General features: G+C 37.4%; 1 protein-coding gene and 1 long non-coding RNA gene across 2 annotated transcripts; one reads left to right on the top strand and one right to left on the bottom strand.

Annotated features, from left to right (window-relative positions):
* The first annotated feature begins 705 nt into the window (after positions 1–705).
* Positions 706–1,407, top strand: LOC147477975 (uncharacterized). Its single transcript, XM_086586133.1, has one exon. The coding sequence runs from the start codon at positions 706–708 to the stop codon at positions 1,405–1,407; it is 702 nt and encodes a 233-aa protein (XP_086442259.1).
* Positions 1,408–2,593: 1,186 nt separating this feature from the next.
* Positions 2,594–3,987, bottom strand: LOC147477974 (uncharacterized). Its single transcript, XR_015207809.1, has 2 exons — positions 3,243–3,987; positions 2,594–3,089 (listed from the first exon to the last, which is right to left on the bottom strand). It is a non-coding gene; the product is annotated as an uncharacterized LOC147477974 (long non-coding RNA).
* Between the last annotated feature and the right edge of the window lie 22,262 nt (positions 3,988–26,249).

Genomic DNA, 26,249 nt, shown 5'->3' with positions numbered 1-26,249 from the left:
TGGAATGTGACTTCAGGAGAGAGGAAAATACATTCTTTTATAGGGTCAAATTGAATTATTGAATTTTACTTTCTCGTGGTCTCAGAGCTATTATTGATTAGGGTCATTGGGTTGTGGGCAAGATTGTAATGAATTATCTAAGAAATTATTGGGGTGTGTGCAAGATAAATAATTGTGGGCAAGATTGAAATGAATCATGCATGCATGGAATCTATTTATTGAGGTGTGTGCAAGATAAAAATTATGTAATCTATCTAGAGTACTAGAGTACGCGATGTTGCATGTGTACTCTCCTCGCCCTCCACCAAAGATATATAACATAACTCTTCGGCAAGAAATTAAACCAATTTGCTATCTCACACAATTTTTAATATTTTCAATTTTTATTCCATAATTTATTTACTAGCAAAATGAATTATGATAGTGATAATGATTATGATTCTGATTCCCAGAGAAGACGACGTATTGAAAGACACTTCATGCATGAACAAGAAGTGTTGACAAAGCAGCTGCACTCGCAATTCAAATGAATCTTGTTACAGCAGCTCATATCATTGAAAACTCTAATCAACCAACTCTCCAGATTGGTCCGGTCCCCAGACGACTTATAGGAATCGTAATAGGCAACGGGAAATGCTCTCTTAAAGGCCGATTATTTCGTGTCAATCCCACATATGATGAAGTTTTATTTCGAAGCTAAATGTAATGAGCAGTCACCTATTCTTGAGGATTAGGAGTGGTCTTAAGGAACATAGTGATTTCTGGATGAAGAAATATGATGCAGCCAATAAACCCGGTTTGTCGTCACACGGCAAAATAATGTGTGCATTGCAAATGCTAGCAAACGGAAGCCCAGCTGATTCAATGGATCAGTATTTTCGTATTGCACAGTCAACAACACTCTCCTTTGTTAAAATGTTTTGCAAACATGTGGTGGAGAGATTTGGTGCACAATATCTGAGATCTCCAAATGAAGAAGACATTGCCAGATTGCTCCGTGTTGCTGAGTTAAGAGGTTTTCCTGGCATGCTTGGCAGTCTAGACTGTATGCATTGGACATGGCAAGCATGTCCAATGGAATGGGCAGGACAGTATACTGGACGACATGGATCAACAACTCTTGTACTCGAGGCAGTTGCTTCTTTCGACATGTGGATATGGCATGCTTACTTTGGTTTACCAGGTACTAATAATGATGTTAATGTTTTGTGGCGCTCTAATCTTTTTCACAAACTAACATTAGGTTTAACCCCTCCGGCAAACTATTCTCTCATGGGTAAGGACTATCTTTGCCGGTTATTACTTGGTCGACGGTATATATCCTCGATTGTCTACACTAGTGAAGGCTTAAAAGGAATCCTAAATCAAGAAGAGATAAATTTTTTTACCGATGCAAGAATCTTATAGAAAAGACGCGTTGAACGAGCATTTGGGGTTCTTCAATCTCGTTTTGCAATTGTTAGAGGCAAAGCTCGCTTGTGGGACAAAGATGTGCTCCATGATGTTATGTCGGCGTGCATTATTTTGCATAACATGATTGTTGAGGAAGAACGACATAACTATTTGAACGCTTTACGTTTATGGAGACTCGAACCTATTATTAACCATAATTACTTTGAAAATCCTAATATAGCAGAAGTTGTTCCCGACCAAAACCCCAATTCAAATGAATTTCGTAGAGTCTTGCAACGCGTGGCATATGTGCATAATAGGCACGAGCATGTGGAATTAGAGCAGCGTCTGATTAACCATTTATGGGAATGGCGTGATCGGAATTAAGATGTGTTTATGTCGCGGCATTTCTTATATATTTCCGAGTTGGTTTAGCCATTACTCATGCACGTTTATCATCCCCATTTATGGGAACGGTAGTCTTTTATGAATCTTCGGCATTTGGTTTTGCTCCATTCAATTGCTTGAATGTGCTCATTGCATCATTGGTTTATCCGAGAAGTTGGAGTGACGATATGGTACATTCCTTTGTTTTCTTGTGATTCTTTTTTTTTGGGAATCCTGTTGCATGGTTTCGATGTGCCCAGTCCTAAGGTAAATTTAATTGAACTTTTCTGAAACTGTTGTTTTAGTTTATAAGAAGAGTCGAAAATCGGTGAGCTTCTATCCCCCATAAGGAAAAGGAAATATTGTCGGTTTTGTCTACATTTACATACATCATTTGCTCGGCAGCCACAACGAATGGTATAGTCTCAAACATCTTGTACACTTACTCCTTGATTGACCGAGAGTCCCTAGTAGCATTGGAATCAAAGATTTGGCACAATCAAAGATAATTTGATGAATTCAAAATACGCAGCTTTCGGGGATAGAAAGATTTTAGAGCTCTTCTCAAACGCACATGTTTCATAATAAATACAAACTTGAAGAAAACTGCGTCCCATATAAGAATATAACTAAAATTCTAGTGCATAACATGTATAATCAAGCCATATTAATTCCTATAAAATACATAAACACACATAGTCCGAATCAAAATATGATATCAACTCACATAGTTACTGTATGCGGCCCACATACAACACTCGTACAGGTTAATGCTGTCAGACAAAAAACCATACTCAGGAGTGAGGCACTGCAGTTGCTAGAACATAAATTTTCCTATGATACCAGTATACTACAATGATTGTTGGGATCTTCACACATTATTAAGACAACCATCTCCATTCTTTTACAGCCAGTGCTGCACTGTTGCCCAGCTGCGCATTAACAAACCAATCAAGGCTCACTTTTGAGAGATGTCACAGCCTTACGCTTACCAAACTGATCACTGGATAAAATCTTTTAAGAACTGCAATATGCTTACGCCACACACAATGATAAATAATTTTGATGCAACTCCCAAAATGCTTATCCAGTTATCCTAGGACATAGAAATCCACAAACTTATGAATTTCTGATCAATTTGTCTGGTCCACAAATTACATTAATGGTGGTTTATGGTTAGCTCAAGCGTTGCAGGAAATAACAAGGGTATCTCCACAGCAGCAGGAATAGATCAAAAGGCAACTGTTTCTATGTTGGTCAGATTCTATAGGCATTTCCTTTGAATATAAGAGCTCCCATGCTCTTCATACCTGCCAAACAGAACCACATGAGTAGAGTCATGATAGAAAATATATTGCTAGGGTCGTTTTCTGTTTTGATGAGCGAAAATAGCAGATGCAGTCTGAAGGGATTTATAAAGGTGGGTGTAGAGCCCAGATCTGTTTTGAATATAACAAACTCACTCTGCTTTGGAGAACCACATTTCTTTGGAAGGAACCCAGAGATGCAAGAATGCTCCCTCCTATCCAAACACTGCACGTCCCATGAGATTACAACATTTATAATATAACTTCATTTATGAAAAATGGAGGGAGTAAAAAGGTGACAGAGAAGCCAATAACTAACATTAATAAATTCATTTAAACTGTCTTATCTATTAGTCTTCTACAGGGGAACAAGTCATGATCTTAAATATTTGGTAATGAGGAGAATGCCACAGTAGACAATTTGGAAATGTTGCTTGGATATTTCAACATGCTCATCTCTATTCATGCCAATATCACATACTGGTACAGGATAATTACCATGGCTACTACGAGCTCATAATTTTCCCATTTCTGGTCTTCTGACACAAACACACACGACACATATTAAGTATCACAAATTCCCTTAATATTGGTGAACACCTGCCAAAAAGTCTGTGTGATCCAAAAACTTGGAGATGTAAATCTCCATTGGCATGCTATTATATACCAAAGTTACAGAACGTATCTGTGATTTTACTTCAAAAAAATATATATAAATAATAATTAAAGAGTTTCATAATGCAAACTCTACCTGAACCTGATTGGGAAGAAACCATTATAATTGAAATCAGAAACAAAAAGAGAACCACGGATCGACATATTAAAATGACACCACCGAAGTCACTTCATAGAAAAGAAACTTTAGCTTCTCAGTTGAACATTAAGGGGGCTAGCATTTGGTACAGTACTATAGTTACTGGAATACATTGTCTCCGGCATTCAAGTTCTAAAATTTGTTCTCTAGGTATGGTTTAACATGCTTCAATATATTTAGACATCCCAACTTGCTTGGTACCCCTACACACCTATCCTGAGGGGCAACTTGAACAGCCCTCTAAATGAACATTTTGATTTCAATTAGACTTGATCACATCAGTCTAAATTAAGTTACTCACAACATAATCAATATGATTTTAAACATATTCAACCAATACAAAAACATATATAAATTAAGCTACTCACAATGAAATACTAATAGAAACCATAACTGCTACTTCCTTCTCCCTGTGAGCTCGAGTAACGCACGGCTGGATCAGTTGATTCACCTGCAAAATGAGGGACATATACATCCTCCCTTGAGATAGATGGCCGAGTCTGAACTTGTGGGGGGGTCATCTGAGGCGCAACTACTTCAGGATATTCAGAATATGAAATGTCATGACTATTCAATTCTTGACGAGCGTATTCCAATATATCATCCTTACTAGAGTGCAACCCACTATTCATTTTGCAAATAAAACTAGCCATAGAAGCCATGGCATGCATATAGTCCTCTAACATCGTCTTCAACTGTGCCTAAATTTATACCATAATTAAATAAATTAAATGTTGATACAAAAAATAAAATAAAATAAACTATTTAATTTACTTACTGGTGTCAAGTTGGCATCAATAGGGAGATGTGGCACCAAATCTTTGTCAATTGGTGGAACACGTAAATTAAAGATTTCACAATTACGACAAGTAATAGGGATAACCCAATTGGCTTCAGGAGTAACAACTGCCTCAACTTGTGACAATGGAGGATATGATGAGCGATTAAGGGTTGCCCCCATCGGGCCGTGAGATACCTACATCCTCTTTAAGACCGGATGCACCAACAAAGTCCACATTCACACCTCTATAAGTTGGGGGTAGAAGCATCCCCACTGAGACACGAGCCCAATAGTCAGTGTATTGCTGCTCACTAACCTGTCTAATCAAAGCATCAACAGAAATGCCGCCACTATTGTACCATTGGAGCAATATATCAGTCCGGCATCCGTTAAGATTCATATGCGAAGGGGGATCACAAGGAACTGAAGGAACGCCCGGTGACTTGGCGGCGCACAACGCTTCTCCTAAATAACCAGACATTTACTAACGGTCCAAACAAGATGCATCGCCGACTAGTCAACTCTAATGCTTTCCGAACATATGGATGATTTATGCGTATGCATGTGGAATCTACCCATGGTAGCCATACAATAGAACTCCGAGTACGAGACTCTATCTGCTGTCGCGCTAGACTTAGATTACAATGGGCTTCACCCACAACCTTATGACGGTAAGTTGGACCCCATTATTATTTATAGCAGAAATTGGTGGCTCTTCAAGTATCCGAGCGTGCATGCCATTTCGAAAATAGGAATAATACCAAGATCTTGAACAAAAACAAATATATTAGCACATAACTAACTAATCAAATCCATTTAAAAATAAATAACTTTAACTACCTCAATGACTTGCCACATCCCCACCGACTTTACTTTACTACCATTGTCAATGCCAAAACGACATACCAAGTCCAAAGACATAATCAAATGCGATATGCAGCTCCTCCCCAATCATAACTACCGATCTCATCTATCGAATGAGACTAGCTAGATATCCCAAACTAACCTTGCTATGGGAATTTGCTAACAATACATTTCCAATAACATACAACATGAAAGCACTAAACCCTATTTCTCTTTCATTAATATCATCTTACCTTTGCATAAGTCGTATACATCTCTAAATGACTCGGTTTGATGTCGCCACTATAAATCTCATCCTCCGTTAAAAAAGGTAAATATTTGATGACCTCATCAAATAACTCATATTTTGAATCAAAAGCTACAATCTTTCCTTCTCCAACACGCAACCCCGTAAGCATTGAGAAATCAAGTGGAGTAAAGCCTATCTCGCCACATGGAAAATGAAATGTGTGGGTAGAGTCCCACCATCTCTACAATTGCTTCAACTAACTGCGGTTTCATCGGACTTTTCAATATCAATTTGAGCAAAGACGTCAAAACCAACATTCCTCAAGCATCAATTGAAATTCTCCAAAGTTCACTTGGCTCAACCATTCCAAAACAGGGGCCAAAGTCCCTTTCTTACCGACTTTTTCCTTCGTTCCACCACCTTCACGAAGAGTAAAGGATATGTGTGTACTTTCCTCTACAACAACACGTTGATAAGAACTAGGATCAAACTCAGAATAAGAAGTCCCTACATGTACATCTTCTGGATTTGGGGCATTTGGTGTCCCTGACTTTTTTGACTTTGTACCTTTACCTCTGAATTTGTGTAAAATGCCGTACATTGTAACTGGTGAGAAATAAATTAACACTAAAATTAAACATAATTTATAATATGAAACTAAATAAATTGGTCTTGCATTACGACAAATAAAATTAAGTGCAAGTTATAATATGACACAAAACTAGATGATATGGCATTACGACAATAAAATTAAGTGTCACATTTTCTTTCTCGATGGTATGACACAAAACTAGACCACACTATAGTATTCTATACGTATATCAACACACAATCATTATTGCTAAGACTTAGACAATGTGTTTCTAACCTTGGCTTCGAATGAAGGAGCAACTTCGCTAATATGTATTGAGAATCCAAGTCAAACCGCTTTGAAGAACCGGGCTTGCGGGGGAAGTTATTAGTGACTAAATTGTCCCACAAAAACTTGTAGCACATCAATTGAAACCTGCCATGGTTTTATAACACATCATTATAAATCGCTGAGATCTAAGCTTTATGTAACGTTCATGCTGAGCTTTGATTGCAAAGTCACTCTAATCCATGACATACTTACATGCCTTTTCAATTACTTTTCCCCCCAAAATAATTGTAATATCAGCACCACAACAAAATATACTACGTTAACAAACAAATATGTGTAACCCAAGATCTAAAATGCTCTCGTGTCAATGTCCTTAGAAGTATAAAAGAAAATTACTGTTTAGATATATATTTAAAAAAACTATACCTTACCGATTATAAAAATATATATACATATAAAAGAGAAAGAGAATTGGTGTCTAGAGATTTTGCAAAGATACAATCATATCATGAAATGCACATAATGGAGTGTCATAGTCCCAAAGAGCTAAAAAAGCCATTTAGGCGTGATCTTGTTAATTGAGTATCACACAAAAGCATAGTGTTGCCGAGTCAAAGAGATGAATGGTTAAAAACAAGTTCAGCCCGACTTTTAGTTCTCTTAAGCCGGTTTTACAGCTTATACACTTATATGGATAACACGATAAAACAATCACCCATAATTCTATTATGTCATTTTCAAACTTAACTAGATCAAGGGGTGTTTGAGAAAAGTAGTACAAAAGTAAATGGAGAAAAGCCGAACCCGTCAGTGAGCATTGAAGAATAAGGGAGGTGGTTGGAATGGACATGGTGAAATGGGGTATGCTTATTATCGAGAAGCAAAAAGAGACACATTTTGTTTTATATATGAGTTTCTCTGAGATTTTAAAAACAGATCTAACTCAGAAATCATCTTCCTTCTCCAATCTCCTTCAAAGCTTGTTCTTGTTTTAAAGATTTCACATTTTTTCTTTTCTTTTTATTTTGTCAAAACACTAGAACAACAGAAGAGAATCTACTTTAATTAGATATGGGATAAGTGAAGGAGAAGACATACACAATAGGAGCAACTTCTTAGTTTGATCGGGGGGGGATTAGGGACCGCTTTGTCCAATCTCAACAACTTCTTCCTTTGGGTTTCCTCTTCACTGTTCTCTCCACTTTCTCCTCCCTACTTCCTCCTTTTTTTCCCTTCATATATTTCTTTTTTTCTCTCTTCTTTTTGGATTTTATCCCCACCAGAAAAAAAAGTTAGATAATATCCATGAAAAATATCAAAGACAATACAAGATATTGCAATCACATGCCACAAGCTCAATTCTTAGAAGTTATAACAGGTCTTACCTTTTGGCGATGAAAAAGTTTTAAAATTAAGCAAATCTTGGGCCTCGGACTCTACCTTCCAAGAAAATTAAGAGTGAGTGTGGCATGTGATTGCTTAGAGTGAGCGATTTAGAGGTGAGTGTGAGTGTGAGAGTGATTTTCTAAACAAAAGGTGAGTGTGAGAGCCGATTTAGAGTGAGCCATTTTTTTTTTTTTTTTTTTTTTTAACTAGACGCATAATCGGGTGATGGCATGCAAAGGTTTTGGGGTTTTTTTTTACACGGACCGGTGGCGCATAAAAACTTGGTTTTTGTTTTTTTTTTTTTTTTTTTTGTGTTATGGTTTTTTTAAAGGGCAATATAGGAAGATAAATAACTCCACGCCACACCGTGATGGCGCACAAAAAGTTTGGTTTTTTTTTATTTTTATTTCTTTTTGCCCGCCATCTGGTGATGGCGCCCAAAAAACTTGGTTTTTTTTTTAACCGATATTTAATATTTTGTGTTGTACGCCATTGTCACTGGCGGCTGGAAAAATAAACCATTGGATTTGATTTCGCTATCTCACTAACTGTATCTACTGTGTTATTGTGGTTTGGTGTTTTGGCGCACCAAACCATTGGAGTTATCCTAAGAAAACACACTCAAAATTTCACAATCAGTCAAGGACAACCAGAGAATATATAGGTCTACTGATACATAATTAATTAACCCAACAAACAAAATGGCAGGTAAGAAACTACACTCACCAGTTTGAACGAACACAAGCTTTACTTACTATTTAAGCACTCAAGATAAAAGACAGAAAATTTACAAACAACTGACACTAAACTAAACCTCACATCATTTGACTGTCAATTAAATACGAAAACACTCGTCACATGACAACTAACAACCCTAAAATTTAAAATTTATTAACTTCACAATTTCACGCCATTTACTTAAGGCAACAAGCGGCATAGCACTTCACCATTGTCCACAATCCAATAGTACAACTTAGAACAAAGAGAAAGTAATTGCTTTTCAAAATAAAATAAAACAAACGAACCCATTGAATTGAGACGGAATTGTTAAAGTTACTAACCTCGCTATGCGCTTCCAATAATACATAAATATGAGAAAGAATTTCAATTGATTCAGATATAAAAGTCGTCTTCGAGAATCCTTTAATAATATATGTGAACAACGGAAGAAAGTGCAGAAACTAGAATGAAGATATTGTCACCATGATAGTGCCATGAAGTTCCATATGAAAATAGTAGGCTGGAAGTCACATAACTCCAAGCAATCGAGTGCAGACAGATCGAGCTCCAATAAAGAATAACTCCATGTGATGACTTAATAGAGAAAACACCAATTAAAATAGCAGTGCCAAGAACAACTCCAACTTGCACGAAGAGAAGATATATATCAATGGTGTATCTCGCATGCAAAATCCCAATAAAGAAATATTAGTCTTTGCCGAATAAAAGAAAAATGAGAGCAAGATAATACGCCAAGTGATAGCCATCATCGTATAGTCTAAGAATCCAGCTCAAATGTGAAATCCAACGTCCTAGATACCGGAACTAATAACCAAATATAAGACACAAAGAAATAACCAGATAATAAAAGACCCAATCAGAATACTGCAGCTGATAAATCAACACTATCCAACCATACACAAAGACGGAGCCCCAAATAAATAGAAGCCATCAGTACCGTATCCGGAGAATAAAAGTCCCACCACAACTTGGAGCAAGGAAACCAACTCTATCACTTAACAGAAATATTGGCATTCACCATATAGAAAACCAATCATCTTCACAGTACAAGAGGTTCACGAAACACCGACTATCGAAACAATACCTGATACACATCTTGCCACATGCAACATGCAACATGCAATATGAAATATGCATATACTATATATCTATAATAACTACCTAATACAATCATCATACCAATATTGTGGCCGCTGCATCCTATTAGAGAGGTGAGGATACGACTGGTACTCAGCCCCAGTCCCAGACAATATCTCGGTTCAGTACTTCCTAGTGTGAACCATGCACCGTTATTTTCCTGATTTTTTCGGCAAGAAGCTGAAATGCTGTTGTTGTGATCTTACACACAGAATCCAAAGCTTTTAGGGCTCAGGTGTGCCCTATAACCATGACCCCCATAAGGGCTATCACCTAACTTACGGTGGTCAACCATTCGACGACTGCAGATTGCTTAAGTACCTAAAGCCAATCCAGGAGTGAATCTATATAACCACCCCTTGCGTCTAAACCTCATCGAGGTAGCATGTATCCTCCACCAAACTAAGCACTAGACAGTGTTGCCACGTACAAACAGGGTCATCTAGAAAAGTAGAAAATGAATTCCCAGACTACACCCTGTGATGCATCCCTTTAAAGCTGGCCCATTCACCTCAAAAGGTGTACACCATAGTTATAACTCCTAGAATGAACTACCGTCGCCGGCATATGACAACAACTCATCTTTTATAGGAATTCAAAAACGGTTTTGTTCATTAACTGTGTCGCAAGTTACTTTACCTGACATGCGTTCATTATAATATCACCTATGACTCCCTCTGTCGAGCTCGGTCATGATGTACTAATCCAACCATGTCCAGATCAAAGAAACTTATGAAGCTTCTTGTCATATTGCTTCTTCATCGCGACTTGGTAATGGAGGAGTCGAGTAATACTTTCCTCACACACTTCATCTAGATTGGCCTTTGAATGAGCTAGTAATTCGTCATTATAGCCATCGTTTAAGGCAGCGATGCGGGTCGTCCCAGCAAAAATTTTCGTGGGTAATACTGCTTCTGCTCCATAAGCAAGGTTAAATGGTGACATTCCTGTCGAGCGTTTTGGAGTTGTTCTATATGCCCATAGAACGGTTGGTAACTCTCTTGTCCACTTGCCTTTAACCTGTTCAAGTCGACGTTTGAGGATTGCTAAGATAGATTTATTTGTCGCTTCGGCTTGCCCATTTGCCTGGGGGTGATAGGGTGCAAAAAAATTGTGTTGAATATGGAGACTAGCATAAAGCCTGTATATTTCTTCTGCATCAAATTGCTTTCCATTGTCTGATATTAACCCAGTGGGGATACGGAATCAACAAATTATATCCTTCCATAGGAACCGTTTGTCGCCCGAAGCTTGTATGTGCACCAAAGGTTGTACTTCTGCCCACTTGGTAAAGTAATCTGTAGCTATGAGCAGAAAACGAACATTCCCTGGAGCTCTAGGTAGGGGCCCAATGATGTCTAAACCCCATTTTGCAAATGGCCATGGTGAGAAAATCGGGTGTAGCTCAGTGGATGGAAGAGTACCCATATGATAATGTTTCTGACAAGGAATACATGTCTGGGAATTGTTTTTCGCATCCAATTGCATATGAGGCCACCAATATCCTTGCGTCATTGACTTATAAGCCAAACTTCGACCACCCGAGTGATTTCCGCATATCCCTGCATGGATTTCTTGTAGCACAGCTGCTCCTTCCTGTGTTGTGAGACACCTCAGCATAGGAGACAATGAATTACTGTTTCGACCAAATATGATCAAAACACTAAGTGTTGATGAAAGAGACGAAGAACGTAGAAAAGTAATTATAAAAATGATGGTGATCGGGAGAATGATGAGACTGTACCTTTCGGTTGCCTACGTACCCAAATTATCAATGGGATCAAGTCTCAAGAACGTAGTTCTTTATGAAAAATAGTTTGGTATTTATATAGGTAGAATAGAGAGTCCTTGTAACTCAAGTATTCTTATAGCTTGAGTAATTGTGATAGAATATAACTCTCAACTGATAATTATCTCTTTGATAAGAAATGAATTTGGACATAAATTAATGTACATTAGTGGCAAGCCATGTGGCTAAGGTTCAGCCTTAGACACATGAGTTAATGGGCCTGTACATTGATCCATGGTATTGCAAATTAGGCTTTAGCCCTGTTGATTAAACGAATAAAGTGGAGACTCCTACCAATGGACGTTTGCCACGTAGGTGGGGGTCGAAACACCGCCCCTCTTTGGCATGCGAAAAAAGTTCATATGGCAAAGAAAAGAAGAAAAAACAAGGAAAAAATAGAATAAGAAAAAAGTAAGCGGAATGTATAAAAAAGTGTCGTATGAACGTAAACGATAAGAAAATGGACAATCGGAAAAAATTCGTGAATTATCGGAAACGAAATAATGTCAAACTAACGTATACGGGACGAACGTAGTTAAATAAAAGATGGCCGAAAATGCACAAAAAAAATAAAAGATGCACATAAATAAAATTGCAAAAGAAATTGATTGCCGAAAATTGTACCAAACTCATCACGTAACAATACGAAAGTTGATTTCGACGACGCATGCCAGCGGAATAGCGGTACTAGGATTAGACCGTTGAAAACTGTCAAGAAAAATTCGCGAATTATTGTGAACGAAATAATTGGAATTTGAAAAATGTACAAGAATCAAAAAATTGTTCCGAAATATGAACATGAGTAGTGTGAGAGGTGGGCATAAAGAAATATAAACTGATGAATAGCAAAATGGACGTGGAGTGCGAAAATTGCACATATGGAATTGTAGGGAATAGAATACTAATACATATTAGGTGGTACGAAACAGATTGAGGAAGTGAAAAATACATCCATGCAACTAATAATTATGTTTGCATGTGAGAGCAATTCCTGCCGGTATCATCATTCTCATCATTCTCCCGATCACCATCATTATTCTAAATATTTTTCTACGTTCTTCATCTCTTTTGTCACCATTTAGTGTTTTGATCATATTTGGTCGAAACATAATTGGCGCTGTCTGCGCTTCTTATTCAAAACCGATGATCACGTTCTACAAAAGTTAGGACGAATACTCGACGAGCCTAGGTTCTTGATGCACTTACTGATGATCATCGCGAATGTTAGGTTCAAGGTCACCCTGGCGGTATCGGACTACTCCCTCCTATTCCGTTTTAACACCCGATTGCATGCGACCCGGCTACCGTTCCACCGATGCGCCAAATTATTCAGCCCGAAGTTATTGCCTCTGACGATTCTTCGTCATCTGTTGTGGATAATGTCAGTCATATGTCTCAAGAAACACTTCTTCAAATGTGCACAAGTGTACGACAAACATAACAACTACTACAAACGTCGTCTGAAACAAACCATTCCTCTCGAAAATGGTGTTGTATCTATCACACCACAACGTAACACATGCTAACAATATAGTTGTGTGTGGGATCGTTTAAGTGGTGATGATTAGATTCTTATTGTTCGCAATGATTACCCACGAGTTCAAGACAATAAATACAGATTTCGCAATGGTTACTTTTCACGAATCTCAGCAAAACGTATCTAATTCATATTTGTCCATTGTTGTTTAATAGTGACGATGGTCGTCTCATATTATTTGTTAGTACGGCTCTTATTTCAGCTAAATGGAGGCATTCTTGCTTTGAGAAAATTGCATTGGCCTTGTTTCATGCTGTCAGACGTCTTAACCTTATTCGATAAGTTTATACTTATCGAATATCTGCTACACAAATTTTTTTGCAATGTCTACGGATCGAGTCGCAAAATGAAAAAGTTACCTTAACACTTACAACATTGTCTCTGACACTTATACAGTTAAAACGAGATAAACTTTGGTTTTGCTAATGGTTGATTTTTTTATCGATGATATTCCTATGTCGAACGTATTACTCGATGAGGAACACGTCGATCCCTAATTGTCATTACCTCCCGGGGGCAATGACTTGAAATACTTATCGGATATATCAGCTGATTATTAGATTTACACTGATAGTTTGCATAATAAGTCTGGCTCCGATCTTGGTTTTGACATCTTGAAGCTGAATGAAGACATAATTGGGAGGTCTCTACATTTGGGTTTTGACGCTTCATATAATATGGCCGAGTTCGAAACTGTCATTTGCGGTATACGCACAACTCTTCAGTTGGGGGCGACTAAGTTACGATTAATTATTCTAAGTTAGTCGCTAGGCACTTTGAATGATAATATGTTGCTCGCAATAATAGAATGGTCATTTATCTGGACTTAATTCAACGAATTGCATAAAATTTTATATCTATCAGTATTGTGTAGTATCCACGCTATGATGTACGACATCCTGATTCTATCGTAACTTATCTGTGGAAAATCAAGTCGTCGTTATCACGACAACACTGGATTAACCACTTATGCTGTCAGATGATTCTAACGAGCTTGGCACTGATAATGTCTCGGTAGATCTGACGAAGTTACCGCGTTTAGCTTTGTCAGTCTAAGTTTGAACGCTTTTACGCTCGCTTAGTTTGTTATTATCGCTACGACAAAATCTGACGAAGTTACCGCGTTTAGCTTCGTCAGTCTAAGTTTGAACGTTTTTTTACGCTCGCTTAGTTCGTTATTATCATTACGAAAAATCTGACGAAGTTACCGCGTTTAGCTTCGTTAGTCTAAGTTTGAACGCTTTTATGCTCGCTTAGTTCGTTACTATTGCTACGACAAAATTTGACGAAACTACCACGTTTAGCTTCGTCAGTTTATGTTTGAACGTTTTTACGTTTGCTTCGTCTGTTACTATCGCTACGACAAAATCTGACGAAGTTACCACGTTTAGCTTCGTTAGTCTAAGTTTGAAAGCTTTTACGCTCGCTTAGTCCGTTATTATCACTACGACAATATCCGACTAAGTCACCGCGTTTCGTTTTGTCAGTCGAAGTTTGAACGTTTTTACACTCACTTAGTCTAATTTTACCAAGTTAAGTTAGCATTGGGAGCGTTTTTCTCCACATGGGGGCATCTCGTTTTATTTCATTTCAACTACATAAATCAACAACATTGTCAGTTTTTCGTAGGTATGTTATCTGTTACAACAATAATATTCAATAGCAAACACATACTTTATTTTTATTTTTCATCAAAAGAAGTTTTAGCAAACCCATACATTCACACAATTACCTAATCAATTGTCTCTGTCAATTGTCTTATGGTCGCTCAATTAAATCTTCGTTTTCTTCTTCGAAATCTGCATTCGCTTCGCTTAGCACTTTCGGTTAACTATCTTCCTCATTCATTATTTTTTCTAAGGCATTGCGCCGGTCTTTCTCAACGAAACTTTCCGTCTGCTTCATTATTTTTTCTAAGGCATTCTGCCGATCTTTCAATGAGAAATTTTTCGAGCGAAAATTTTCGATAGTTTCATTATTTTTTCAAATGCATTGTGCCAATCTTTCTACAAGAAATTTTCCGAGCGAAAATTTTCGACAGTTTCGTTATTTTTTCTAAGGCATTGTGCCGATCTTTTTACAAGAAGTTTTTCGAACGAAAATTTTCGTCAACTTAATTATTTTTTCTAAGGTATTGTACCGATCTTTCTACGAGAAAATTTTCGAGCGAAAATTTTCATCAGCTTTATTATTTTTTCTAAGGCATTGGCCGATCTTTCTACGAGAAATTTTCTGAGCAAAACTTTCCGAGTGAAACTTTCCGTCAGCTTCATTCTTTTGTCTAAGGCATTAAGCCGATTTTTCTGAGCGAACCTTTCCGAGTGAAACTTTCTATCAGCTTCATTTTTTTTTCTAAGGCATTGAGCCAATTTTTCTGCGCGAATCTTTCCGAGCGAATTGAAACTTTCTGACAGCTTCATTATTTTTTCTAAAGTATTGAGTCGATGTTTCTCAACGAAGCTTCTTTAATTATTCTACAACATTAATTGACACCTTTCTGTACGAAACTTTTTTCCATAAACTCTTTGTGAATATATTTTGCTTATTATATCGCCGTTTCAACCTGCGACAAAAATACACAATTTTTCGTCAGACTTTCTGAATAAACAATATTGACATAATTGTTTCATGCTATCGAAAAGCATTGACATCGCATCCATATTCCGCAAGATTTTCAGTAGTTTGATCACACTTAAATAATTTTTCGAGCCACCTCACATCCATCACAGATTAACACCGCCCACCAACACCAAGTACACTCTTCCTATCAACAATTTGCTTTGTCCTCACAACAATATCATCAACCAACTGTCCTATATCAAAGCCAACTAAACCCCCGCTACTTTTCATAACCAATTTTGATTGATTTGATTTCAACTGATTCGATCGTCCGTATCCTTTTTAGCGTCGTCATCGTCTAAAGCATCATCAATGGCACTTGCCTTCATCTCTGTTGTCATATCTATCTGTGTTGATTGCATTTGGAATTCTTGTATCACCTTTGCTCAAAGATAATTCTGAGGCTTCGTAGAGTTCGTTCCTAATGAGTCCATTATAGTTAGTAGAGTGAGTTCAGAAGACAATCGAAACAATCGATGGAATTGGTACTGAATCTTTGAAAATACTACCATTTGGAGCCAGTTGGTATGATGTCATTGGAAATTGAGTAGGCTCACAATGATGTCATTGAAATTGAGGAGAAGACCACCCTTTTTTTTTTTTTTTTTTTTTTTTTTTTTTTTTCCTTTGAGAGTTATGGGGTTCGTTTTTTATTTTCCTTTGAAGATATGTTAAGATATAGGCAATTCTGATAAGTTCAAATATTATTTTGAGTCCATCCCAATTCTTGTTTTTGAGATGGGATTCCTATATACTAAAATTAGTTCACGCCACATGTATTGTGGTCCAAAGTCCAGACACCAACACTTATTCCTTCCGCCTTGGTTTTTTTTTTTCACATGGGCTGACATTCAAAGTCCAATTTCGATATTTCACTTCCCTCCCTCCAATTAAAATTTTGCATCCTTCTCAAAATAAATAAATTACAAAAAATTATATTAAATTTATTTCATATTGGTTTCCCTAAATATTTTTGTTCACTTTCATTTACGCGCATTTACAGAAATTATGTGTCAAACGCATAAATTTTCGTTTTTCTGTGCTCTTGTTTTTCTTACTTCAATTTTTCTTTTTTCTCTTTTTTGTCATACGAACTTCGTTCACACATGGAAAGAGTGATGTTCGACCCCCACCTACGTGGCAAACGTTCATTGGTAGGGGTCTCATCTTTATTCATTTAATCAACAGAGCTAAGGCCTAATTTGCAATATCATAAATCAATGTATAGGCCCATTAACTCATGTGTCTAGGGCTGAACCCTAGCCACATGACTTGCCACTTACTTACATTAATTTATGTCTATATTCGTTTTCTTATCAAAGAAATAATCATCAAATAAAAGTCATACTCCATTACAATTACTTTAGCTACAAGAAATCTCTACTCTACAGATATAAATACCAAACTATTTTTCATACAGAACTACGTTCTTGAGACTTGATCCCATTGATAATTTGGGTATGTAGGCAACTGCAAGGTACAGTCTCATCATTCTCTCGATCACCATCATTCTTCTAAATACTTTTCTACGTTCTTCATCTCTTTCGTCACCACTTAGTGTTTTGATCATATTTGGTCGAAACAATTACCTTTCCTGTACAATTGCAGAGTTCATGTGGATGAAGATACGAGTATAAACTTCCATGCGTCTCTTTTGACGCTATCTACGATCTTGGATTCTGAAGGGACTATGCCATTGCGTAGAAATGCAAAAACCGGTGTGCGCCAATCGTCGATGTTTGCCATGACATTTGGGTAAGTGAAGTTGTCGGGCTCTTCAACAATTTCGTCATCACCTTGATCGTTACTGGCAGGTATAGGGCAGAAGTCTACATCATTTTTTTGAAGAATCATGTTTCTATCTTTCTGGTCGCTGGGCTTGTCTTGTAGGGGAATATCATACTTCCTTTTCCTCGTATTGACAACATTAATGTCTGATGGTAGATGTTCCCTATCAATACTCGAAAATGTTCCCTATCAAACTGAAAAAGCAACATTGATGTAGATGTCTGCGAGTTGTTATAAGGACAAGTCAATGCTCGGGTTTTGCTGGAAATCAACGTTAACTTATCTTGGTCCATCAATGTCTACTGCTGTGGATAGATATGCTAAGGCGTCTGCATGTCAAACATCATTCCGAGGCCTTTGTATAATCTGGATAGTTTCAAATTGGTGAGCAAGTTTGTGAATTAGATCTAGGTATGCTGCCATTTTATCGTCTCGAGCTTCAAAATAGCCGGAGAATTGCCCTGCCACCAACCGTGAATCAGTGAAAATTTGTAATTTTTGAACTCCTAAGTCCAAAGCTGTGCGCATTGCGTACATGACAACTTCATATTTTGCTACATTATTGGAGGCCTTGAACCCAAAATGAATTGAGCGCTCAATGGGTGATTTATCTGGCTTGATAAAAACACATCCTAATCTAGAGCCGGATTTGTTGTGTGAGCCATCAGTGTAAACGATCAATGAATCGGATGAAGGGTCAGTATCCTTTGGCGGGGCTTCCTCGCCCCCAACTGTAGCCGTTTCACTAGAGATACCGTTGTCTTGGTTGACTTCGGGAAGGAAATCGTCGATAGGGAAATTTGCCATTAGGGATGCAAGTGCATGACCCTTTTGTGAAACGCGAGGTTCAAAATTGATGCTATAAGCACTTAAGTAGATGTCCCATTCCGCGAGTCTACTTGATTCCTGGGTACTTCGGAAAACTTTGCGTAGAGGATATTCCGTGTATATTTTGACTAGTCTTCCTTGGAAATACGGCTTGAGGCGTCTGGCATTATGAACCAATGCTAGAGCAATTGTTTCAATTCTCGAATATCTGGTTTTGCCCCATTAGTGTTTTACTAATGAAGAAGATCGGACGACCGTCTTCTCCATCGATGAACAGGACTGCACTTACTGCAGTATCTGTAGCGGTCGAGTATGCTCCAACAGGTTGCCCTGTAGCTGGGCTGGCGAAGATTGGTGGTGAGACTAGGTAGTTCTTGATTGATTGAAAGACATTTTCACAATCATCATTCCACCTTGCTGAGTCTTTTAACGTCTGAAAGAAAGGACAACACCGGTCCGAGTACTTAGAGATGAAACGATTTAGTGTTGCTAAGTGCCCTGTGAGATGTTGAATATCCTTTTTTGTTTTTGGAGAGGGCATGGCTTGAATGGATCTGATCTGTTCTGGGTTATCTTCGATGCCTCGACGAGTCATCAAATACCCTAGAAATTTCCCTGATATCAGTCCGAAAGCACATTTTAAAGGATTTAGCCGCATGTTGAATTCATCAATTCTGTCAAAAATTGATTGTAAGTCAGAGATGTGATCTCCAATGTGTTTGGATTTTACAACCATGTCATCAATATAAGCTCCATTGTCTTGCCTACCATATCTCCAAATATGGTGTCGATCATCCTCTAGTACGTAGCCCCTACGTTTTTTAAACCGAAAGGCATAACTTGGTAACAAAAAATCCCTTGGTCAGTTATGAATGCAATTGCTTCTTGGTCCTTCACAGCTAGCGGGATCTGGTGGTATCTTGAATACGCATCCATAAATGATAATCGTGGGTAGCCAGACGTGGCATCAACCGATTTCGATATTCGTGGAAGAGGGTAGATATGAATCGGGCAAGCTTTGTTAAGGTTTGTGAAATCAATGCACACTCTCATTTTACCATCTTTCTTGGGTACTGCAACCACTGCAGATGTGAAACTAGCCGTATAAACTTAGTTGACAGTAAACGATCAATTTCCTCTTTGACTTTGAGTTTTCTATCTGGGGCCATGCGCCTAGGCTTCTGTTGAACTATCTTGATGGAAGGATCAATGTCAAGTGTGTGTAGTGGCATGCAACTTCTGAGCTAAATCCTGGCATCTGCTCGACTGACCAAGCAAATATCTTTTTGTTCTTTCTGAGGAGTGCTACCATTTCCTTTTGTTCATTTTCCGTCAGTTCTGCCGATATGAAAGTTGTTTCTCCGCCTAAATTCCCAATCTGAACTTCTAAGAGGCGGTCTATGGTCGGCGGTCCTTCATTTCTTGAACTAGCGGTGTAAATACTGTGTGGGACTGATTCTGATTTAAATACTTCTTGCGAATTACTGAGAATTGTATTTCCCCGCATATCCGACTGACGATATTCCTCCAAGACCTTTTTGTGATAGCTGTGGGAAGCCATCTGGTCGCCGCGCTCCTTACAAATTTTGTCAAGAGATGGGAACTTTACTGCCTGGTGAAATGTAGAGACTACTGCGCCCATGCTGTGGAGCTAGTCCCTTCCTAGGATTGCATTGTAAGGGGATTTGCAATTCATCAGAAGGAATTCAATGTTAATTGACTTGTCCATGAGCGTGACTGGTAAAGAGACTCTTCCAACTGCGGTTGTTGCTGTTCCGTCAAACCCAATGATTGGATTAATTTCTACAATAATTAAATTTTTTGACAGCTACAATAATTAAATTTCTGCAAAAATGACGCTGACAGAACTTCCAGTATCTATCATGATGCGCTGAACTCGCCATAATCCAATGAAAGCTGAGATGTCGACAACATCATAATGAGGATGATAGACGCCAATTAGATCTCTATCACTAAAACATAGGGGACCAGGCTCTGTAGTTTATGAACGAATTCCTTCAACAAAATCAATGTTATTGACGTGATAAAATTCATGCAAGAAACCAAACTTGGCTCATTGTTCACACTTTTGCCTTGCTCGTGAAATGTCATTGATTTTGGCATGACCAGCTAGTATGACATTGTGGCTACTCATTGCTAAATTTTGCTTCACAGTTTTTGAAAGCAAAAACTCATCTAATTGTCCCTTGTCGACTAGTCTCTGTATTTTTCCCTTGAGGGATCTGCACTCTTCTGTTTCATGGTCAAAATCATTGTGGAAGTGACACCAAAGATTTTTGTCACGTTTAGACTTAGTGTGTTCAGGTAAGGGCAGCGGAGGAAAAAGTAAGTTGTGTCCCTTGATCTTCTCATATATTGCATCATACTTTGCATTTAATGGAGTGAGATTCATTTCCTCACGAACTGTGTTAACCTTTTCTGATTTCTGTTGTTGCCTTTCCGATATGTTTTGTTTCTGTTTGCCTTTACCTTTGTTTGAGTCTTTATTCTGAAAGTCTTTATCTCTGGAGGCTTTTGATCTAACATCTTCCTCCATGTCAATGAACTGTTGCGTTCGTGCAAACAAATCAAACTTTGATTGTGGGGTCCCGTACAAGGGGGTTGTAGATTCCGTTTTTATCGAAATGGACTCCTTTCTTGAATGCATGAATGATCATTACGTCAGGGACATTGGTGACATCTGCTTGCACTTGGCAGAAACGAATTACGAACTTTGCCAGTGCTTCATCCTTTTGCTGCTTGGTGTTTGGCAGGATGTTGACATCCTTAGGATGTGTTCAATTATGCTTAAACCGATCTGTGAACTGTTTTGCTAATTCCTGGAATGACGCGATAGATCGAGCTGGCAAGTTGGAGAGCCAACGTAGAGCTTTTCCTTTTAACGTAGACGGAAAAATTTGCATAAGAGGGGGGTCATCTCTGCGCAGAGAATTAGCCTACTTTTAAACTCTAGAACATGATCGTTCGGGTCACCTCATGCTTCTTTGAATGTAAGAAGTTCATCCTCCTGCTTCTTTGAACGTAGGAAGTTTTGGTTGTTTGAATCCTTCCTGATGTTCTGCATTTTGTATCTTTAGGGAAAATCTCCCGACGACATCTTCGTTTACTGCAAGGTCTTTCCATTGTGCGTCAGCGACACCCATATTGGTTATTGTTTTCTTGACAATGTCTTTGATTTGTTGTTCCTTGAATGGTGCTCATGTGACTTCTAGATTTCCGATTTGAGGAGTAATTTTACCATGTTGCATCTCACGGTGTTGTCGCCCCCAACTATTGCTTGCTTCTATATTTGGCTGGTTTCTTGGGCTGTGAGACCTATGTCGATAAAAAGGGCTAATTTCATTTCGGGGGGGGAGCCGCTTCTTTTGGTGTCGCCCGTACTACGGGGCTGACCTTTGTTAACCCGTCTCAGATCGGTTTCTTTGCATTCAAGCCATGTCTAATGTCATGTTGCAATTCGTCTCTGAGTTCCTGATCTTGGAGTCCAACATCACGTCTTATGGTGGATGTTGTCCACTTTTCTGATGCGGTATGAGCACTGCTACACCTAGTGTTGTTGGTATTTTGAGATTTGGATCGCCTTCTTGAATGGGATGAATGTCTGCTTGACCTTGAGTGATTTTGATGATGTTTAGGGACAGGCTCCAATGGATGGGATCTACTGTACTTAAATTGTAGTCGGCTGAATGCACTCTGGTTTTCACCAGATCTAGGGGGGATCTTGTCGGTGTGGAAGATGCAGCATTGGTGTCATCCCTTTGTACTTGCTTCCCTTTGTCCAATTGCTTCTGCAAGTAGTTGCTATGTTACTTCTCTCTTCTGAACCTCTGACACAACACTTCTAAAGGCACGTCTTCATCTCCTATCTCCATATTCTCTTAATCCACTTTGCTTGCCTCTAGATCTTGAGAATGAGTTATTGGAGCCTGAAGTCGTGTACGTCTCGATCTGCGTTGTTGTGGCACCTGGAGATTTGAAGGTTGAGCTTGCAGATCTGGAGCGACTGGTTGATTCATCAAGGTCTGGTTTGTCGGAACTTCGGGATTGGGTAAGTTGTTTTCTTCTTGTTGTGGTAATCTTGCATTCTTGCTCACTTGAGATCTTGTTATTTTTGCCATTACCGAATCTTGGAAGAAAGAACGTGGATGAAGGTTCGTTGGTAAGAACCACAGACGGCGCCAATTATATTTGGGTAAGAACTCACCCGAACATACTAACGATCTTGTTAGGGAGATTGTTGTAGAATTGTTGAGATTGTACCTTCAATGATTGCCTACATATCCAAATCGTTATCTGGAATCAAGTCTCTCAAATGAACGTAGTTCTTTGTTTCAAAGGAATGGGGTATTTATAGGATAATAAGAAGAAATATTCTTTTCTTAATTAATTGCTGGAAAATCTTCTGTAATTATATAAAGTCTTAATATGGAAGCATATCTTGACAAATATGTTTTCTAAATTTGAACCTGCTATATTTAGCTTGTGGTGCCATAATTTTGGGCAGGGCAGGAATGCCATAATTTTGGGCGACGCTGGCACGCCATAATTTTGGGCGGCAGGCACGCCATAATTTTAGGCGGCACTAGGACACCATAATTTTGGGCAGGGCAGGCACGCCATAATTTTGGGCATCGTGCCCAGTAGTGAGTGGCGCTATAATGGTACCCAATGATGGTTGTTTATAGGGGTGCAAATATAGTGTCACATACACACTCCATTAAATGAGGATTGATTTCAAAAAAAAAAAGTATTGACTGTTTTTATGATGAATGAATTAAGAGTTCGTGGAGGCATAATTTTTATTGCAATATATGATAGATGCACAAAGTGTTAATAAGAAAACCTTACGGGTAATCTGATACACATAAAAATAGTTAAACACTAATATTAATGTTAACAACACTAATACGTAATATTACCATTTTTATGTTATCAATTATATTTTCTCACTCTCTCAAATAATAATGAATCAATATAGATAAAAGTATGGATTCGTTCCACTCTTAAACTACCAAGACTCAATAGGATTCAACTAATTAAATCAAGAGGAAAGTGGTGAGAGTAATAATTATATTGATAATAAACTAATTATGATTATGTTATTAATTAAAACGTAAACTAAATAAACTAAACTAATATAAATAAGGTTTTGATGGAAAAGAATAATATAGAGGAAGTAATAAATCCACATATGCAAGTTTATTCATAATTCATTTAGTTCATGTATTAATAAGTCATCATCTCTATCAAATTCCGTAATGCAATGAAATAAAGATTCCTACTTTGTAAGATCCCTAATCAACTATTACTTTCTCTAGTTAATAATTAATTAGCATGAGAGAATAATACTTCTATCAATCTCTTGTATAGAATTACTAAATTCTAGTTCAAAACTAACAATTTCTATTTCTAAAAATATGAAAACTTCAAACTTTAAACGCATAAACACAAATAACCAACAAAATCATAAACAATCCTCACACAGGCTTTATTAAAACTCCCTCTAATGGGAGTTTTAGCCTTGATTCATTGGACTGAAATTACTTAAACAATAAAGGGAAAACATAATAAAAGAACTTGAAGTAAGAGGAGAATTGGATATGATAACTAAAGTTTTTTATTGAAATGTTTAATAGAGGCTATAAACTAAATCTAAACTAAACTAAAAAGGAGAGAGAGAGAACTCTAATTTATTCTAAACTAAAGAGGGGAGTAGCCAATTTTTGTTTTAGCTTTAACCCTTTTTATATAAGAGAGGGTTAGGTTAAAATTTTATGCATAGGCTTTTAGGCTAGGTTATGGACCCATAAATCAAGTCCATAACCCAATTGGGTAAACCCAAGACTTCCAATTTTGGTCGTGTTACTGTAGCATACGATTTCACCAACTTATATTGCTCTGATCGAGTTAAGGCCTAGACCATTGGAAAGAGCTTTCTGAGCTGGTCATTTTGATATAAAATGGGCCCAAATCCGAGGTATGAGTCTAAAGATATGACCTTTTGAAGTTCTGTTGACTTTTCTTCAGCTTTCGAATCTGGTTTGACTTTCACTTAACAGCTTTGATTTGGGCTTTTTAAGGGTTTTTTTTCTCCATGAAACTTGGGCTTTCTTCATAGAACTTTCATAGCAATCACTTTAGCTCATTTTAGTGCCTAATTAATAACGAATTTACATTTATTCAACTCCGAAGCCTGAAATACTCAAAAGCACGTAATTAGTGATAAACCTATATTATTAATAACATAATTGGCTAAATATAAATACTATTAAAGGGTTTAAACTACAGTTTTGGGCTCTTTTCATAATCATTTATTTTCTTAGTTGTTAATCTCACTTCACCGTTTGATTATGCCAAAAATGTTTTCTCTTTGCCCTTGCCCGTCTAATATAACAACTTCAAAAAACCAAGCTAGTTTACTTCGAAAGAACCAAAGAACATTGGTTATTAGAAAATTTTAACTAAAAATATAAGATGTTACACCTAATTATCTTGAGGTGTTACAATAATACTACACATGACACCTTAGTGGCATATGGGTTGTGGTTTTCTCCAACTTTTTGGCACTTAAAAAAATAAAGAAAGGAAAATCTTAAAGAGATCAGAAAAAATAATTTGTTAAAAAAGATAGAGAAGAAGCAATGAAGCATGTACATGTATTGCATGCATAGCTAGCTTGCAATGATCGTAATTTGTAAATAAATAAATACTGATCCTAATTGGCTAATATTACCAATTCCACTGAAGTTTGGGATTGAAAGCATGGTACCCAAAAAATAAAAAGACTGTCTTTTTTTTTTGTTGCAAAAATGCAAGCAGAATTAATATTGTCTATAGTGCTGGCTATGGTACACTCTTCCAAAACTCATACAACTAACATAGTTCAAAAACTTATCAAAAGAAAGAAAAACGACAATTATAGAGAAACTTCTACACTGGAGGAACTTTGTTGTACTGATGATATTACGAAACACACCCCATTTTTTGAAGAACAACGCCATCTATATATTATTTTCTGGAGATGAACTAACTAATAGACCCTTGTTGCTTGGGAAGAAAGAACATTTTGCTTTATAGATGAGATGAGAGGATGTTTCGAGATAAAGAAAAGGAGAGAAGGCAAATGTCAATCTTTTTAACTACTTTTTCGAGTGATTAGTAATAGTTTAAGAAAATTAAAACTCCTAAAACATAAGTTGACTTTAATGCCCATAATTACGATTAGATTATCTCACCGTTAGATTTTCCGAAACTACTTTCTCCTAGACAGCTTGATTTAATAACATAAAAAGACCAAGCTACTTTATTATATAGATCTTTCTTCTTCTTTTTTTCTTTTTTTAGTTTTGGATACTTTTGTTGGCTTTTGAGAGCAAAACAGGGCCCTTGGTTTTGGTTTTACTGTGGGGTCGTATGCAAGAGCTTAGACAAGATAGGCCCTAGGCCTTCCTTGAGTTGTAAGTGTCGTAGAATAAACTAGCTAGAAACCATTATCTCAACGCCATTAAGATATGGCTAACCATTTAATGTATTATGGAAGGTGCTACCTATATGTATAAATAAAGGAAATGTATGTGCGCTAGGGACGCTCCCTTATTAATAAATTTACGAATTATTCACGTTTTAAATAGGATTTTTTTTAAGTATAATTGAAACCGAATAAAACCACAATAATTCGGGTTCAAGAATGAAGCACTCTAAGTTCTAAATGGTTATAGTTCAGGTACCGGAATAATTTGACTGAAAAATTCAGATTTTTTTTAAAAA

This window comes from Coptis chinensis, chromosome 9 (assembly GCF_015680905.1).
Source record: "Coptis chinensis isolate HL-2020 chromosome 9, ASM1568090v1, whole genome shotgun sequence".
Lineage (NCBI taxonomy): Eukaryota > Viridiplantae > Streptophyta > Magnoliopsida > Ranunculales > Ranunculaceae > Coptis > Coptis chinensis.
The sequence above is the reverse complement of the archived record's forward strand: the minus strand, read 5'-3'. Positions and strand labels throughout refer to the sequence as shown.